This window comes from Bombyx mandarina, chromosome 28 (assembly GCF_030267445.1).
Source record: "Bombyx mandarina strain Sakado chromosome 28, ASM3026744v2".
In the NCBI taxonomy this organism is placed as follows: Eukaryota; Metazoa; Arthropoda; class Insecta; order Lepidoptera; family Bombycidae; genus Bombyx; species Bombyx mandarina.
In genome coordinates, this window is record NC_143233.1 from 881,329 (window position 1) to 902,125 (window position 20,797).

At 41.6% G+C, this 20,797-nt stretch overlaps 1 protein-coding gene and 1 non-coding gene across 2 annotated transcripts in view; both read right to left on the minus strand.

Annotated features, from left to right (window-relative positions):
• The window catches only part of LOC114249836 (facilitated trehalose transporter Tret1), a 127,695-nt gene that overhangs the window by 4,600 nt on the left and 102,298 nt on the right, over positions 1 to 20,797 (minus strand). Inside the window, exon 4 of the mRNA XM_089739047.1 lies at positions 2,851 to 3,038. Within this exon, the coding sequence (XP_089595173.1) occupies positions 2,851 to 3,038 (188 nt within the window). The remainder of the gene's footprint in view (positions 1 to 2,850; positions 3,039 to 20,797) is intronic.
• TRNAG-UCC (transfer RNA glycine (anticodon UCC)) lies at positions 3,656 to 3,727 on the minus strand. Its single transcript has one exon. It is a non-coding gene; the product is annotated as a tRNA-Gly (tRNA).

Sequence of the window (20,797 nt, forward strand, 5' to 3'; positions counted from 1 at the left end):
GTAGCTTCTTTTAGGACGGGTTTTTTTGGTTATACTTATTATTGGGAATACTTAGTCATGTGAGATGACTTACTAAAACACTCTTATCCGTAAATCAGGGAGGGAATTGGGCTCTCCCATCGAAGATACCAGTACTCTTCTTGTGTACTCTATCAACAGGTTTAAAATCCTACTAAAATTATAATGATACATAAAGGGTGCAACCTAATACAAATAATCTGTCTAATCCTTTTCAAAGTTTTATTTAAAAGTGGGCATTAGAAAACTTTCGCGTCTACTTTGAGTACCTTTATAATCTATGACAGAAATATGCGTTCTCGTACGTGTAAGAAAGTTTTTGTGCAGTTTGTGTAAGGCTTGTAAAACGCAAATTGTTCGTTGTTGTAATTTGCAATGGTCTGTTAAAGGACACAGTGGCATTCCGATCGGCGCGCATGCTAGCGTACAAGTTCTATGGTAGGTACACTCAATTCTAAATAGTTACCGGAACCAATAGATAAAGCAAAACATTAACTGCCCCTTCACACTCATAAGCTAGACCGCGTGAGAGAGAGATGGGCAGACTTTTCAGATGCGCATGCAGTGCGACGTCACGCCGCGCGCTTATTCACAGACACTACACAAGGGAAACGTGTGAATATGTTGAATGCGAGCTACATGGTAGGCGGAGTGGCGGTGTTAGGTTTTATTTTCGTTACGGAATTTCTGGATTCGGTCGCAGCTCTCAAAGCCCACGATAAAAGCTATGCAATAGCTTAAAAATGAACGCCGTCTACCAAGACGTCTTCAGGTGGACCTGGCGTCGAACTGATGTTTAGATTGGATTGCACATCGACAGCTTTGCGACAGATATATAGAAGACGATGGTGCCTACCAGTGAGAAGCTCAGTAAATACGTCATCTACCAGCAGTAAATGATTTGTTTTCCAGTTGAACTTAAGGTGCAGAACAGCCGCCTTCCATACTATACAGCCATTGTCTACCTTACGACATAAGATTAAAGTCCATCGCAATAGTCCAGAGGTTTTACAAGCCCGGAGAGTACTTAGTCTGTGCTCCATAAACTAAGCCATTAACTAACAGGGTATTAGTTAAGAAAATATATTATATGAGGCTGTATTGCTTAAATGAAGCTTTTGTGGGATAAAAAGCTAAAATGCATTCGTATCGAGCGACCATGCTTGTGTTTGAAATCCTGCAAGTACCAATTTGTCAAACTAAATACGTACTTAAGAAATTTTCATGAATGACTGAAACCACGGTATATAGAAATAAAATTCGAACACTCAAAAATTTAAATTTACGTGATTACTGGTGGTAGGGCGTGTTGTGAGCCCGCTCGGGTAGGTACCACCGCCCTGCCTATTTCTGCCGTGAAGCAGTAATGCTTTTCGGTTTTAAAGATGGGCCACTTATGTACTGTAAAACGAAGACTTTGGAACTATCTTATGGTCAGCATTTATGTTGTTACTGTCTATGGACTCCAGTGACCACTCAAAACTAGGTAGGCTGTCAGATCATCTACCTATCTATGCAATATAAAGAAGCAATTGTGTAGCATAGCAAGGTAGGAGGAGTCTTTTCTGACCTTTAATAGTAGAGTTTATTTTTACACATTACGTATCCGCTACAGCAATGAGTGTCGAACACTTGGTTAACTAAGCAGCTTAGCGTTCTTTTGTCCTGAGACGTTATTCATCATAAACTGTTTTTACGAGACTAAAACAAAACAAAATAAAAGCCTAGTTCGAATTGGCATTTTTTTGGCTTAGAAGACTGAACTTGTTACGACTCACTTGGTTTTAATGATATCGCAACGATATCGCCTTGAGAGATCAATCCAAAGTCTCAGCTGTGTTATGGTAATGGTTGTCCCAACCTTCGAACAAGGATGCATGATCTTTCAGCTGAAGAAATAAGCAGAGTAGCGAAAACTTATATGAGGGCTCGTAAATGGAAGAAAACTATTGTATACTATTTATCGTAAGTCGTAATAATCGTCGAAGTCGTCGTGGCCTAAAGGATAAGACGTCCGGTGCATTCGTGTTGAGCGATGTACCGATGTTCGAATCCCGCAGGCGGGTACCAATTTTTCTAATGTAATACGTACGCAACAAATGTTCACGATTGACTTCCACGGTGAAGGAATAACATCGTGTAATAAAAATCAAACCCGCAAAATTATAATTTGCGTAATTACTGGTGGTAGGACCTCTTGTGAGTCCGCACGGGTAGGTACCACCACCCTGCCTATTTCTGCCGTGAAGCAGTAATGCGTTTCGATTTGAAGGGTGGGACAGCCGTTGTAACTATACTGAGACCTTAGAACTTGTATCTCAAGGTAGGTGGCGCGTCTACGTTGTAGATGTCTATGGGCTCCAGTAACCAGGTACCATGTATTTCTACCACGTAGCTAGGGTCTGAAAATTAAGATAATGATAATATTAACGTTCACATATTCGTTCGCGTAGGTATCAGTGACCACTTCAACACCAGGTGGACCACAGCCTATAAGGTCACCCTCATCCGACCATTAAAAAGGATTCTACTAATAATAAATAAATTTATAAATAAATATATACCTACTAACAATCACGCCACGTTAACTGGTCCCGTGCTAAGTTCGTAAAGAACTTGTGTTACAGGTACCAGATAACGGAAATAAATTTATGATTTTTATTATACACATACATATATTTAATATACATCCATAACCCTAGAAAAGAAATTTATATTTATCATACAAATATCTTCCCTTGGCGGGATTCGAACCCGCGACCACCTTGTGCAGTGACCATGTCACTTACCACTATACCAGACGGCCGTTAAATTCTACAATGCTATCCTTACCTGTGTCGTCATATTTATACAGCAGATCAGCATTCCCCCGAAGAACGAGGTGGCTGATACCATGTGCACGCTGCTTGATAGCGCCGTGGCCAGCCACGCCAGCGTGTAGGGTAGGGCGGTGGCCAGGAGCACCGTCCTTCTGCCAAACCGCATCACCATCCCGCCCATAATGCCACCGATAAAGGCTCCTATCAAAGACAAGAAAGAACATATTTGAGAGAGAGTGAGAGAGAGAGAGAGTATTCTTTATTGTACACCAAAAACAGTGCGATACATAAAATACAAAAAAAAGTACAATTGGCGGTACAATTTGGTGGATACTTTCTGTAGACCTCATTGTGCGAATTTTACCGCCCCTCGTCAGTCTTCAGGGAGAATTGGAGTGGTTATTATTGGCCAATGGAAAGTGGTAATTGTCCGGTCATAATTCACGGATACCTTAAAGTCAGTTTTTGTCTTGAAGCCGAAATAGATCGTAGCCTAGCGTCAACCCGTGCATCTAACCACATAAAAAACAAAATATATATTTTATTAATGCTTCAAGATTCTAAGGACCTCAAGAACATCAAATTAGAAGATCGCCCTTTGAGCTATCATTCGGTTTTATAATGACTGTCCGCCCTGACTTAAGATATGCTCTGCAGGAGAAAAGATATAGCTTAATCTACTCTTACAAGCTTACAATGAATAAGGTTTTTTGTGTCAGGTTTGATCATAAAAATATATACGATAAAACCAATGCCAATACCAACACCAAAATAATATAAAAACACATTGATATATCGATATAAATAAAAAAAAAGCGTGCGTTGGCCGGGAATCGAACCCGGATCAACTGCTTGGAAGGCAACTATGCTGACCATTACACCACCAACGCATCTGTGTGCAAGTATAAAAGTTATCACGTAAATTAATTTATGCAATCTTTGTTGATTCAAGTGTACAAATCTCATGACAATAGCTACCATTAAAATCCGATCAACGTTGGGATTATCGCTAGGTGAATGAAAAACTATGTTTGACTATTCGCGTATACATACGGTAATAGAATTACAACCAGACCATTCCCTGTAGTAACTGTACACCAACCCACAGTCGCGGGCGTTTCGACAAAGTGCAGACTTATGCGTCCAGTTACACTTCACATTAATTCTCGACCACGGAAACTACGAGTATTATTAAACCGGTAAGAGTAACGCCATCTATCGCCGATTAGCCGAACGAATATCGAAGGATCTAGTAACATCTAGAACGCTCAAGAACTACAATGCCATTTATTGTCAGATAGCGGAAAAACAATACACGAGTTTTGTGGTTTTTTTATTTTTTTTTATTGCTTAGATGGTTGGACGAGCTCACAGCCCACCTGGTGTTAAGTGGTTACTGGAGCCCATAGACATCTACGACGTAAATGCGCCACCCACCTTGAGATATAAGTTCCAAGGTCTCCAGTATAGTTACAACGGCTGCCCCACCTTTCAAAACGAAACGCATTACTGCTTCACGGCAGAAATAGACAGGGTGGTGGTAACTACCCGTGCGGACTCAAAAGACGTCCTACCGCCAGCACAAAATAGGAACAGAGAATCAATTTTAATATAGAATTTCTAAACAATTCAATTGAATTATCGTGTTGATCAAACAGCAGATAGATAACAAAAGAAAGTGATTTAATTCCAAACACGAGCCGTAAATCAATTAATACATTAAAACAAACAAGTTCAATTCAGCCTAAATACCTAACGTGTCTTGGTTTCAAAATAAAACCACTGAGATTCAGCGCTAAATATATTTAAAAAGACTGGGACGGACGCAGGGAATAGAATATTGCCTCCCGACATTGTTAAAACGGAAAGGATTACCGTAGTTGTAGTTAAAGAATAAAACCCATGCTGTAATAGTATTTTGGGGAGGCTTAACGACAAAGGGAAGATCTTCTACCGAGCGGGTGATATTGCTCGGTAGACCGACGGTCCAAATGTTGTTGTTCGGAACTTGTATATATGCGCTTTATCTTGAAAATGTCGTAAGCGAGATTCAGGCATCTGTCAAATATCTTATGTTATATGATGGCTACCGCCACAGTATCAAGCGATGTACGTATACCAGTCTTGAAATCTCGCAGGCATTCACCGGATCTTCCCAGTGGGTCGCGTTTCCGATCCGGTGGTAGGTTCTGTGAAGCACGGCTCTCGCTAGGGTTCGTGTTAGCAACGTCAGGCTTGAGCCCCGTGAGCTCACCTACTAGTTCGGCGAATCTAGAATAACCCCGCGAGGTTACTAGAATAGGTAGGAAAAAAAAACACATGTGGCACTCGGGGACTGCCGCGATAAAGCTATTGCATAGCATTTTTTATCAACTTATGCAATTATAATTAGATAATAATAATAATTTAATATCAAAACAATAATAAAATAAGCAATAAAAGCTTTGCAATAGCTTAAAAAAAAGCAGGCATAAATTTATTTAAGGAAATTTGAACCAAATACGTTTTCGCGAATGATTTTACCGAAAGAATTACATTTTCTTCTTATCCTGTAACCTTAAATTATGTGTGGTCGGCGCACGTATCCTTTTGTCATGGTACACAGAGAATTGGCATGAATTTTACTTGACGGACTTGCCTTACGTCCACCAACCTCCTTGGAAATCGCTAGCTAGATTGTAGCCAGAAGAAAATCTTTAGTCCCCTATTACGATGCTCACGAGAATCTGTGAGTCGGTCTAATTCTAAAGGAAAGGAAGAATTTCATCATGTTATATATTATAATTAATTATTTGAATTATTATTGTTACGCGCTGGGGCTCGGGATAAATAAAACTTCCACCGAAGTACAAATTAAAACTCTATTTAACACTTAAAACACTTTACGATCCGATTACTAACTGCCTTCGCTTTATCGCTTATGTTTCTGCAACGCTTTTATAGTCGATACGACATCTCTACAATTATCGAGATATTCCTAACAGGTCAAGAAGTTTCGTTATGTGTTTTTGCTATTTGACAATAGATGGCGTTGTATTTCTCGAGCGTTCTCGATTTAACTAATTCTTTTGATATTCGTTTTTGTTATTCGAAGATAGATGGCGTTACTCTTAGCGATGTAACATTATATAAATTGGAATAATAACTGATCATTTATAATGTGAGTCTGAAAGAGTGAATAACCCTAGTCTTTTTAGGTTTAAAATTTCAGCTACATAGTATTATACCAATACAATAGAATGCTCTTTAAAAATAGCACTAGATTATGTTACTCAGCATTTATTTTTGAAAGCATTACAAGCGCTGACATTATTGATGAATTTCCTTGAACTAGTGGTCCCGCAGTAGTCGAAATTCGACTCTAATTAATTAGAATTGTAAGTTTGTACACTATTATTATTGTATTTTATACTTCTATAATCACAAATTTCGCCAAGACTACACTATAAAAAATATTAACAAAGACAAACAATATTTAATCTCAATTTGACAACAGACGTCAAGAACAAAAGTTTGACAATAAATAGTATGTATGCGTGTGTGCGTCAAATACACGGTATGTAGTGTGTGTAATGTTTTCTTTATTGATTTAATGTATCTTTTATGTACAGGGTGGCCCATAAGTCCTTTGAAAAGTAAAATTTGAATAAAACGAACAGGGCGCGCGTGAGCGGTGCAGGGGAAGCGGGGGGAGTAACTTCGGTTTCTGGGAATTTAGTCGCGATGGAGCGTTTTACCGGAGCGGACCGTGCGTTTTGTGTGCGCGAGTTTTATAAAAACGACAATTCGGCAACCGTTGCGCGGCGTAAATTTCGAGAACACAAAGGTTTACACAACTTTGACGACACTCCAACTCTTCAAACGATTAAGAACTGGGTTGCTAAGTTCGAGGAGACCGGTTCGACGTTAGATAAACCACGGTTGGGTCGCCCAAGGACGTCACGTACGGAACAAAACATAGACACAGTGACACAGTCTATTCGCGAAAATCCGACACAGTCAACTCGTAAGCGCGCCAGAGCATTAAACGTATCCAGGACATCGTTACAACGGATTTTGAAGAAAGATTTACATATGCACCCTTACAAAATTCAGTTGGTTCAAGAATTAAAGGAAACTGACGGTATTCAAAGACAAAATTATGCGAATGAAATGTTGAATCGGTTTACTTCCTTCAATAACATAATGTTCTCTGACGAGGCTCATTTCCATCTTAACGGGCATGTTAGTAAACAAAATTGCCGCTATTGGAGCCCCATCAATCCAAAACTTAAGCATCAGAAGCCCTTACATAGTCCGAAAGTGACTGTTTGGGCCGCTATGTCAGCCCATGGTATCCTAGGGCCTTACTTCTTTGAGGATGGCAGAGGGCGCGCAGTTACTGTTACGTCGGAGCGATATGTGGCTATGATCGAAGAGTTTTTCATACCAGAATTGCAAAACTTTTCAGGCTTTAATGCCAGGACGTGGTTTCAACAGGATGGGGCCACTTCTCACACCTCTAACACTGCTATGCCCGTTATCCGTCAACTTTTTCCTGGCAAAGTTATCTCTAAGAGAGGAGACATTTCCTGGCCTCCACGTAGTCCAGATCTGACCCCGATGGATTTTTTTTTGTGGGGCTACCTTAAGGCTAAAGTATACGACACAAACCCGCGGTCAATTGAGGCCCTAAAAGAAAACATCCGCAGAGAAATGACAAGCATTTCAGCAGTGACGTGCCGCGCAGTCATCGACAATTTTAGACGTCGTTTGCAAGAGTGCCGTGATCGCAACGGATTACATTTAGGAGATGTTATTTTCAAAAAATAATTCCCGTTTTTTAAGCTTTTTATGTAAATAAAAATTTAATTCATAATATAATTAGTTTTATTTTAATAATTTTTTTTTCATATCAAAGGACTTATGGGCCACCCTGTATTATTATTGGCATTGTGCACTTCTTCTCTATACTCTCTATACGTGTGGAAAATTTCATACTCCTCAGTCCGCGCAATTTTCGTAAAAAGGGATACAAAGTTTTTGCTTCACGTATTAATATAAAGATTGTTTTCAAGTAACTGACCCCCCATTGAGTGTACCCTGAGTCCTGCCCATCTCTCGACCGCGTACCAACTCCGTTTGTTTTTCGGAACGTTAACGGAAATAATCTCGATTGATTAATGGCATACCGTTGTTTATTTAAACGTGTTAACATTTGAAAAGTGAAATGATTAATAAATCGATGCGTATAGACGTTCGGGAACCCGTGAGGTAATTTATTTTGTGTTTTCCGTTTGACGCTGCGGTCAGATTCGGTTCGTTAGCGGTTAATGAATACGAAATAGAGAGCTTGTTTAATTGTTCGTTTTGGTTTCTCGTTGTTGATTTTTCGCGGTTTTTTTTCTTTTAAATTAGATGGTTGAAACCGAATTAAATCTTAAATCTTTTCATTACAATCGTCCGTGACCACGAAAACTGTATGCATCTGTATGCATGCGGTGGTACCTACCCGCGCGGACTCACAAGAGGTCCTACCACCAGTAAAAAAAATTGTGAACAAAGAAGATGCATTCGAAGCATCGAAAATATAATAATAATAGTAATATTATTGATAAACAAATTACACACGGTCATCTGGGCCCAATTTAGGATTCCCCGTGTTATGGATACCAGAGACTTATGAACATACTTTTTTTTTATTGCATATATGGGTGGACGAGCTCACAGCCCACCTGGTGTTAAGTGGTTACTGAAGCCAATAGACATCGACAACGTAAATGCGCCACCCACCTCTAGATATAAGTTCTAAGGTCTCAGTATAGTTACAACAGCTGCCCCACCCTTCAAACTGAAACGCATTACTGCTTCACGACAGAAATAGGCAGGGTGGTGGTACCTACTTGTGGGGACTCACAAGAGGAGCTACCACCAGTAATTACGCAAACTATAATTATGCGGGTTTGATTTTTATTACACGATGCTATTCCTTCACCGTGGAAGTCAATCGTGAATATTTGTTGAGTACGTATTTCATTAGAAAATTTGGTATACGCTTGAGATTCGAACACCGGTGCATCGCTCAACACGAATGCACCGGACTCCTTATCCTTTACGCCACGACGACTTCAATAGCATTAATGTCATAAGTTTTATGAGTTCGGTGACCACTTAAAGACAGGCGACCGAGAGATACACTAACAACATGCCAATTAAATCTTTGCTATGTGAACGAATACGGTATTTTCTTGTTGCATTCATGGTCGAGGGGAAGATGGAATAAAACAAAAAGTTCTAAAAAAAAGTACTTTCTTTGAGCTTTTGATATAGATCTGCCTGAAAGCTCAGGATTGCGTTTTATATATATCTCGCTTCGTCTGTCCGTGTTTATTTTTGTCTGAAACTGTGCGGTTAAAATTGGCATGAATATTTGTTAGTTTTTTTTTTGGGTTCGCGACAAAAGGCGCTTGCGTTGCCGGAGTTGGACAGCTGAGAGCACGGTACTAATATACTACTGATGTTCAGAAGTGTACTAGCCCACTACTAGTCTTTAATCTTAGTTGAATCAGATAATATTACTGATGTTCAGAAGTGTACTAGCCCACTAATAGTCTTTAATCTTAGTTGAATCAGATTTTGTAGGCAGCGGCTTGGCTCTGCGCCTGGCATTGCTGAAGTCCATGGGCGACGGTAACCACTTACCATTAGGTGAGCCGTACGCTCGTCTGCCTACAAAGGCAATAAAAAAATAATAATATTATTACTCATCGCAACTGTAGCGGTAGCTGTCATAGAACAAAATAAATTTGACAGATATCTGAATCACGCTATCAACATTTTCAAGATTAGCTCAGATGAAAACAAGTTTCGAAAACAGGAATGCACAATTGGTACACGCAATGCAACTAAAAAGCCGGTGACTGTACGAAAAATTGTCTATTTTATTGAGAAAAACAAAACTTAATGAAAGCCCAAATTCTTTGAAAGTCAATGAAATCAAAAATTTTTTTGTAAACAAAGACATCTTTCTTTTTTTTATTGCCCTTGTAGGCAAATGAGCATATGGCCCACCTGATGGTGAGTGGTTACCGTCGCCCATGGACTTCAGCAATGCCAGGGGCAGAGCTAAGCTCAATGAAAATGTTAATTTCCTGACACACACACATCCTTAAACTAGTGTTCTTTGGAATGTCTATTAGTATATTTTAGACACTTGACACTTCTATTCACACTTCTCAGTCTTCTGTAGTCATCATCAATTCTTTCTCAAGTCACTCACCCACTTCTAAGCATTTTCATGAGCCCATTTGTGCTTTCCCTTGATGATTTCCAGACACTTGACAAGTTGTCGAGGCCTTTGCCAGTATCTAAACCTGAAAGCCTCATTTATCTTTTTATACCATTCAAGAAAACCTCTTGTTAATTGAGAAAAGACAGAAAATACTTAAATAATTTTCATGGATAAGAGTTGCATTATGAATTTAAGTTACAGTTTTGAACCACGTAAGTCAATGACCTGAAATTACTACATCCTGAGCGCCTTTGGACATCGACAAAAACCGACAACCTTCTCCTGGAACTATGCCTGATCCAGACCGAAATTTAACATCCCACGACAGATTCGGGAGGCTGCTCCCTCGGAAAATACTTGGAGACGGATCTTCGGAATAATACTCTAAGCTTGACTTTGAATTTAGTTATATGACGTCGGTAGGCGTTCTAGCTGTGAATTCATATACCAATTTTACACCTAAATTAGTACCGCCATTGTAATATTATTTTTTTATGAATGATGAATTACTGGTGGTTCGGAGGCCTTTCCAGTTTCACCAGGACAGGTGGGCGAGCAAAGGCTCAGCCAGAAGGGGTGGGATTTGCTAATAGCTGCCCGAGCGCATTCGAAGGAGACCTAACAACTCAAGGGTAGGTGCTCCGCGAATGAATCTACTACCGGATTGGAATCGCGACCCGCTGAGAAGGTCCGGCGAGATACTCAGCTTGTTGACATTGCCACCGTCGATAAATACACACGCAAGCATTTCAAACTATAACAATGTTTCTAGTTTGCGTGCTGAATTCATAAACCACAGATCTGTCCCTAATACAATCAGTTTTTTTTGCCCTACCTTAGTTGATAGTATTGAGAGGCTATTTCAGCGTAACCTTAACTAGTAGGTGAGCTCACGGGGCTCAAACCGGAGTGATGCCTAACACTGACCCTAGCAAGAGCCGTGCTTCGCGGAATCTACCACCGGATCGGAAACGCGACCCACTGAGAAGATCCGGCGAGAAACTCAGTGGCTAATATTGACTAGCAATATTGACTAGAAACCGCTAACGCTCGTTTGGACTATAACGTCGTACGCCGTAGGAGAAAACGGGCAATCGTTTAGTTGTCTTAGATCATTATAACGCCATCTTTATGTTTTATTTATAGCCCCTAATGATGGGTCATTTAGTAGATTTTCAAATGGCGCCCAGAAGCTAATGTATTTTTATTCAATAGGGGGGTCGATGGCTTAGCTTAGCTTAGCTTAGGTAGATGTTGCCAACTCTAAATTACGCATGCTAAATTAATAGAACATATTTTTTTTGTATATTTTACTATAATTTTATAAATTTTAGCGATCCAACTAATATTAGAATATTATGAATTCTAATTATACAGGATCCCTGGTACACTTTTCATTATTTATTACTAACAAGCTGATTTTTCGTGAGTAGCTTCCTTTTGACTAGACGCCCAACTTTTATCCTTACAGTAAAGTTTGTAAATGATAGCTTACTAGGGGTAGCATGGCGGTAGCAGGTGGCGCATTTACATTGTAGATGTCTATGAGCTCTAGTGACCACTTAACACCAGGTAGGCTGTGAGCTCGTCCACTCATCTAAGCAATAAAAAATATATCATAAACATAAGAAAACCAAAAACCACAGTGTGGGTTCTGTGTCCGACTTTCAACTTTATCACTGGTGATAGGACCTCTTGGGAGTCCGCACGGGTAGGTACCACCAACCCGCCTATTTTCGCCGTGAAGCAGTAATGCGTTTCGGTTCGAAGGGTGGGGTAGCCGTTGCAACTATACTGAGACCTTAGAACTTATATCTCGAGGTGGGTGGCGCATTTACGTTGTAGATGTCTATGGGCTCCAGTAACCACTTAACATCAGGTGGGCTGTGAGCTCGTCCATCCATCTAAGCAATAAAAATAAATAAAAAACTTCGAACATTAAGGCACTCGTGAAACCACAAAACCACCACTGCTATTATTTCACCACGTCCAAATTGAGTCATGTTATATATTAAGATCGTGCCTGTTTGTCCGTCTGAACGGACGATAAGAGATAATTATAGCGCCCGGATTTCTTCGTGTTGAAATATTGAACTTGTAATACCATAGACTAATTAATCACTCAGAAGGCGTATGAAATTATTTACTTATTTTTCCTTTTCATTGAATAGATCATTTTACTGAGAGCGTTAGTAGAATGTTATACGTAATGGCCTTCCCTATACTAGAAGAAGCCTCATGTAATGATATCGCACTGTGTGACTTTGCGAGGTTTCAAATCCCGTAACTAAGTAACAATACTCCGGTCGTCTTTGTCGTCGAACCCGTCGCTTGCGACGAAGGGCTTGGCGAGTAAACTAACCCACAGACACAGCCCACTGAGTTTCTCGCCGGATCTTCTCAGTGGGTCGTGTTTCGAATCAGATGGTAGATTCTGCGAAGCACGGTCTCTCAAGACCGTCATCTTAGGTAGGAAAGAAAAACCATACTTTTAAGGGGATACCTAATCAAGGGAATAAAATATTGCTGAAAAAACGTTAATTAATATATCTGCACCCATTGTATTGCGAAAACTGAGACTTAGAACTCATATCTCACAAGATGTGAGTGGCATTTACGTGGTTGATGCTATCGACTCCGGCGATAACTTAACACCCGAAAAAAGTGCCTTAAGTAATTATCTGGTATGTAAATATCCAATTTCCGGTGATAAGACGCATTATGTTATTTTATAATTTTTATTTATTTCTCTCTTAAAGGTATAGTACAAATACAAATGGAAATTAACCTTATAATTAATTTTGTAAGCCTTTGAAAGAGCTGAAAAGTCTGTACTAGGTTCAAAGACCTGTATTACTGATCTCCAGGCTCCATATATCCAGGTTTCATCGTCCTGCCTATTTTAGTTGTTAGCTTATCATGGGTCCAGAGTGAAGGATGTGACAGTTGTTTTACAATTGAGATTTCAATCTCATCTTTCAACCCAGATAGCGGTAATTGCGTTGTAAAGTCTGTGTATGCCAGTGATCATTTAATACAACCTTGCCCGCGAATCGTGTGTCAACAACTAATTTTTTTTTTGAAAATGCAATTTTCACATCTATTTTTGTGGTAGCTCTATGGACAGTTCCATGATTTAGAGTCCACGATATTCCATTCTCAGTGTTACTCAGTTAAGTTCACGAAAGCTTTGATTTGGCTTTTGATTTATTGGTTTTACTGTTAGATTTATTTTGCGGCCCTGTTTATAAACACTAAGGCGTCCGTATTTGACTTTTGCATAGACGGTCAGTTTCAACGCCAATCAGGCGTGTTGTGAGTCCGCACGGGTAGGCACCACCACTCTGCCTATTCCTGCCACGAAGCACTAATGCGTTTCTGTTTGAAGGGTGGGGGGGGGGGCTGTTGTACTATAAAATGTACGGCATTTTCATTGTTGATATCTACGCTCACTTCGGTAGCCGCATAACATCGAATTGACGGATAGCTTGGTCATTGAAGCAATAAAAAAAATTGTTGTCTGTAAATTAGGCTTACGGACAATAGTTTAATGATGATAAACATAAGTACAGTAGCAGAACTATTCGGACTGCTAGCTCTGACGTCACGCGAGAAGAGAGATAAATGTGTCACAAGTCAACGCTTGGGCCGGTCGTGCTTCTATCGCTTATTGCGCGTTTTCGCTTGGATGCTAAGGCTCACGCGGAACGTGACACTTTTTCGTGCGTGCAGCCGGTGTTCATCGGTTTATAAGATGTTGTCACGTCAAAAATTGATTTTTTTTATTGCTTACATGGGTGGACGAGCTCACAGCCTACCCGGTGTTAAATGGGTGGTACCGGAGCCATAGACATCTACAACTTAAGTGCGCCGCCCATCTTGAGATATGAGTTCTAAGGTCTCCGTATAGTTCCAACGGCTGCCCCACCTTTCAAACCGAAACGCATTTCTGCTTCACGGCTGAAATAGGCGATGTGGTGGTACCTACCCGTGCGGACACACAAAAAGTCCTACCATAAGTAAAAACTGTTTGCCGTTCAAGTCGGAAAGCATGGCAGCCTCGGGACAGAAGCACGTGCAGGCTGCATACACGTCCGTGCTCAGAGCAATTGATATTTGCCGGGTCTGATTTCTTCAGTGGTCGGAAGAAAGAAAAAAAAAACGTATCAAGCGATTACATCATTTATTTAATATAAAAAGTGTAATTTTCTTTTCATCCAGCACCATGTGCTTCGCGTTTAATGTAATCCCGTAAATATTTATGTTCTTTGTAATTATACTCGTATGGGGAGAGGTTGCAGCCTCGTGAATACGAATTCGATCGAATGTTTTAAATCAAATCGGGTGTGTTTTGTTATTGTTATATCGGCCACGTGACTTCCACGGCTACACGCAGACCAAATATTCATTATTGAATAACTATTCTCTACATAACGTTTTAGGGAAATTGTTTATTATTTTGTTCATCATTAGATGCCTCTTCGTCTTTTTCTCCACCTTATCCCACTATGAAGTCGTCGTGACCTAAAGGATAAGACGTCCGGTGCATTCGTGTTGAGCGATGCACCGGTGTTCGAATCTCGCAGGCGGGTAAAAAAATTTCTAATGAATAATGCACTTAGCAAATGTTCACGATTGACTTCCACAGTGAAGGAATAACATCGTGTAATAAAAATCAAACCCGCAAAAATTATAATTTGCGTAATCACTGGTGGTAGGAACTCTTGTGAGTCCGCACGGGTGGGTGCCACCGCCCTGCTTGTTTCTGCCGTGAAGCAGTGATGCGTTTCGGTTTGAAGGGTGGGGCAGCCGTTGTAACTATACTTGAGACCTTGGAACTTGTATCTCGGGGTGGGTGGCGCATTTACGTTGTGGATGTCTATGGGCTCCAGTAACCACTTAACACCAGGTGGGCTGTGAGCTCGTCCAAACATCTAAGCATTAAAAAAAAAAAAAAACTAGGTGGGGTTGGCACAGCTAATTTTTCTCTTCCATTCTCTTCTATCAGCCGTCATCTCAACACTCACTCTTCTCTCTCTCATATCGTCATTCACACACTCCACATGTCTTCTTTGGTCGACCTCTTCCCCCTCTACCTTGCACTACCATTTCCATACATCTACCATTTTCATACATCTTTCATCATTAGATGCCGTTGCGTATAAAGCCCCTACGAAGAGAATACTTCGCGAATTCCCAAAATGAAGTTAGTTATTTGAAACGAATTAAAAAAAAACAGTCGATTTTAAAATTACTTCTTCAGAACATTCTTCTTCTTCTTCCAAGCCTTTTTCGATCTAATGCCAGGATCTGCTACCCTACTTAAACTCCTCCACTTTAAAAAAAAAAATATTGCTTTGATACGTGGACAAGCTCACAGCCCACCTGGTGTTAAGTGGTTACTGGAGCCCATAGACATCTACGACGTAAATGCGCCACCCACCTTGAGATATAAGTTCTAAGATCTCAGTATAGTTACAACGGCTGCCCCACCCTTCAAGCCGAAACGCATTACTGCTTCACGGCAGAAATAGGCGGGGTGGTGGTACCTACCCGTGCGGACTCACAAGAGGTCCTACCACCAAGAGGTCATATCCTAAGCTGCATCTAATCATATATTATAAGTGGTAAGAACGACAATTGGCACAGCGTTAATCTAAAAGTCAGAATCAGTATTACAATATACCTACAGCACGCTTAGAATTAAAGTGGCTTAACTAAAATTATTAAGAAAATGAGTTTTATACTTTGAACTACTTACAAACATATTGTATTCTATCAGTTTATAAAATTATTATATATTTTTTTAAATTTAAAATTAAATTTTAATTTTATCTTAGAAAAGGACAAAGAGCACTTTCCGTCTCTTTTAAATCAAGCGCATATCTTAAACTTTAAAGTATGCATTTTAAAGCTTTAAGCTTTGAAACTTAAGTATTAAAATCGAAACTGAATCATTGCAATAATTCAATTACGTTTAAAAAAAAAACAAGAATTTCGGATTAAGCCACTTCAATTCTAAAGGAGCCATATGTATGTAGTAAAATAACCCAAATCTAAACACACACTTAAGACGAACTAACAATTTGTTTCCTCTTTTTTATTTTGTCAGGAAATTAGGGCGAAGTTGTAGATTGATTGTATTGTAATCAGTTCTTGATGCGTTTGCAAAGTTAATCGGACTTTTGAAGTCAGTGATAATGGTGCTTAAAGATTCAAATACACACATACCGAGTGAGTCCGCACGGGTAGCTTTCTGCCGTGAAGCAGTAATGCCTTTCGGTTTGAAGGGCGGGGCAGCCGTCATAAATATACTTAGACCTTAGAACTCATATCTTAAAGTGGGTGGGCGGCGTTTACGTTGTACATGTCTATGGGCTCCGGTAACCATTTAACACCAGGTGGGCTGTGAGTAGACTGGAGCTCAGCGGTACACTTAATTTAGAAGTAACGGACAACTTTGTTTACCTGGGTACCAACATCAGCAACAATGGCTCTTGTGAACCGGAAATTCGCAGACGGATTGGGATGGCAAAAGGTGCCATGTCTCAGCTGGACAAAATATGGAAGGACAAAAATATCTCTATGAACACAAAGAACAACCTAGTCCGCACACTAATGTTTTCAATATTCATATACGGAGCAGAGACATGGACTATAAAGAAAGCTGACCGCAATCGGATTGATGCCTTCAAAATGTGGTGCTGGAGGAGGATGTTGGGTATTCCCTGGACCGCACGCCGCACCAATTTATCCATCGTAGCTCAGTTGAAGATCCGGACTAGACTCTCCACCATTTGCATGCGAAGGATTCTTGAATACTTTGGCCACATCGCAAGGAAAGACAGTGACAACTTAGAGAAATTGATGGTCACTGGAAAGGTCGAGGGCAAGCGACCAAGAGGCAGGAACCCGACCCGTTGGACGGACCAGATTCGTGCAGCGCTGGTTACCACAGTGCACGATGCTCTGCACTCAGCTGCAGATAGGAACAGATGGCGGTGCACTATAAAAAACAATCTGTTTCAAGGCCATGACCACGACCCTCAGTAATGAGGAAACCGACGCAAGGAGGAGGAGGAGGGCTGTGAGTTCCTCTACCTATCTACGCAATAAAAAATAAATAAAAAAACATTAAAATAAGTCAATGATATCGACAAGCCATTATAAAATTCAATGATATAAGCATGGCGTGTTAATAACACGCCATTAATGAATTTACGGTTATGACATTGAAAACGACTTAATTTTATGAGGTCAAGGTTAATGGCTCGCTCCTATCATATATTTCATTAATGTATTCTTTATACGAAGCCAGAAACGTTGTTTGTAGCACATACAAATATCCATATACGTATTTACGTCAGCGGATACGTGCCTGCGATCACGAAAAGTCCTATTCGTTTCCTAAGTGTTAAAACATTTAACTACAATATAGAAATGAAGCGTTGTACTCAAATCGCACCATTCGTGGAAAAAGGTCGCAAGTGAAAAACTCGAACTTTTCAGGAACGTTAAAAAACTGTTTTGTTAAGAAATGGTAAATCATAGATGAAAATGTTCTTAAGAGACTTCATGGATAAAATTAAGCTGCATATATATTTGTTATTGATTTAAAACAATATTGAGTAGTTTTCAAAATAATTTGAAATTAATCGGTTACGTCTTTAATCCCCGTTATGATATTATGACTTTTAGGAATAAGTAAAGTAACCGCTTTGTTGCTACGGTGTTTTTTTTTTTTTTTTTTTTTTTTTTTTTTTTTTTTTTTTTTTTTTTTTTTTTTTTTTTATGATTGAAAGTTTACTGGTGGCCCGCAGGCCTTTCCAGTTTCACCAGGACAGGTGGGCGAGCAAAGGCTCAGCCAAGAGGGGTGGGATTTGCTAACAACTGCCCGAGCGCCTCCGAAGGAGACCTAACAACTCAAGAGCAATTGTTTCGCGAATGAATCTACTACCGGATCGGAATCGCGACCCGCTGAGAAGATCCGGCGAGAAACTCAGCGGGCTGATGCATGGGTTAGGTTGCACGTCGACCTCTTTGTCGAGTTCGACGAGTACGGTTACCGGGGTCCCTAAGCCTGCCCCTAGTATTAGAGCTGAAGGCATCTAATGCAAAGGTTATTGGATCTGATGGATCCGTAAGGACGTGTCTAGGGCGTCGACGGTGACTGGCTCCTGCATGATCAGGATTCGGAGAGTAGTCAGCGGCGGCAACGATAAGGCGATTATCATGACGCATAGCCTTATCGAAGTATCGTTCCGACGCTGACTTCATGTATTTCCGAATTGATTCGAGGCCCAGGTCGTCGTGTAGGTCAACGTTCCTCACGAACCACGGAGCGCCGACAGCTAACCTGCAAAAGCGGGATTGTAGGGATTGGAGGGTGTCTATGTGTGTGCGGGCTGCGTGAGCGAACACCACACTCGCGTAAGTCATGACGGGCCTTATGCAAGTTTTATAAAGTGTCACCTTGTTCCGAAGGGACATTTTACTCCGCTTACAGATCATGGGGTAGAGTCTACCGAGAATAAACGCGGCACGGTCACGGACTGATTTTATATGCGGGCGGAATGTCATCGATGCATCCAGGGTAACGCCCAGGTACTTGACCTTCCTGGCCCAGGGTATGGGTTGTCTAAAGAGAGTAATCGGGGGTGTGAGATTCCTCCTCCTAATCCGGGAGGAAATCCGTGTGGAGCTTCCCCTCTGAAATAGCACCGCAGTACTTTTCGCTGGGTTGATGTCTATGCGCCATTTTCGGAACCACTGTCCTAGGGCTAGGGCTGCGCTCTGAAGCTTCTTCGCGATTAGGGACTTATTTCTACTAGAATAGTAAACAGTCGTGTCGTCGGCGAATAAAGCTAAATGGGTCGGCGGCGACCGGGGAATATCGTTGACGAATAAGCTAAATAGGAGGGGTGAGAGGACAGAGCCTTGCGGGACTCCAGCTGTGAGAGGTCGTGGGGAGGAGCGGGTTCCCTCGACTCGATATCGAAAAGAGCGGTTCGACAAGAAGTCCCGTATGATGAGCACGAGACTATCCGGCACGCCCATGTTGAATAGTTTGAAAATCAAACCATTGTGCCAGACTTTGTCGAACGCTTTTGCGACGTCGAAGAAGAGAGCTCCCGTGTATAACGGTTTTGGTCGATTAAGCCCCACAAGAATGTGCTCCGTGAGGCGGTGCACCTGTTGAACGCATGAATGATTTGTACGGAATCCGAATTGTTCATCGATGAGAATGCCCTTGGATGAGACGAAATCTCTGAGGCGCTTGTAGAGCAGACGCTCATACAGTTTGCCTAGAGACATGAGGAGGCTAATCGGGCGGTAGCTCGTCGGATGATTTTTTGGTTTACCGGGTTTATGTATGCCGATAACGTCCGCTTCTTTCCACACCGCGGGAAAGATACAGTTCGCCATAGCGGCATTGAAAATAGATGCCAACATCACGATGAGTTGGACGGGTAGAAGTTTAATAACGCGGTTAGATATACCGTCGGAACCGGGAGCCTTGCGAGGACGTAGGTCTTTGATCAAGTCTTTAACTTCCATCGGGGTGACGGGTGGTAACGCATCCGAGGGTGGCAAGGAGGCTCTGCGTTCTACCTCACTGTCTACTAATTCTACATGAACAGGGTCCACGGATTGAGTGCTGGGCGTGCACTGGGTTTGCAATGTATCGGCCAGCAGCTCTGCTTTTTCGTCATCATCAAAGGCCGCGAGTCGGCCTGAGGGGCCTACGAGGGGGGGCATAGTTACTACCGTATCCGATTTGAGAGAACGAGCTAAGCGGTAGTAAGACCTTTGGGAGGGCGCGAGTCCTTCTAAGAAATCAGACCATCTGGCATCTCGGACTTCGGCGATGCGAGACTTTACGTCGCGTTGTAGGGCACGCATTCGAATACGATTTTCCGCGGTAGGATACCTGTCGTAGGCGCGTATCGAGGCGTTCTTAGCTCTAAGGAGTTCCCTAATATCGTCGGACAATTTGAAGCGGTGAAGGAAGTCCTCAGCTACAACTTGTTTCGATGACCTATCTAATGTCGAGGTGATGTGTGATGTTAAGATGTCTATGGCTTCAGCGGTATCCTGAGGAGACGGGGTAGAGTCCGGGTTAAACGGGAGCGATGGTGGATCAGATTCAGCCAGGCTGATGCCCAGCGTGTGCCAATCCACCACAGTCCTCGTGACGGGAACGGAATCGGGAGCGCGACCGAGCTTCATGACGACGGGACGGTGGTCTGAATCTAACTCTGAAACTACTTCGATCGAGTGTAAGCGCAGAGTTACGTTTTTTAATAACGCTATGTCGAGTATATCCGGGCGATGCGCGATATTTAGCGGGTAGTGAGTCGGGGTTAACGGAGCGACGATATCGAAGGCGAGATCATCGACTAACGCGTCAAGCCGCCTGCCATTCGGGGTTGTGGTGTGTGAGTTCCACCTGATGTGTTTACAATTTAGGTCGCCCGCCAGAATGACAGAGCTCCCCATACCGAGCAGCGCCTCAATATCACTGCTTAGAACGATCTTATCCGGTGGAAGATAAACGGACGCGATAACGATCGGCGCGTGTCCCGTCAGTGAGATTCGGCACACTGATGCTTCGATATTAGCGAGCGCGGGAGGATCGAGCGGGACGCAATGCAGGGCTCTTCTATAGTAAATAACGGTACCACCACCA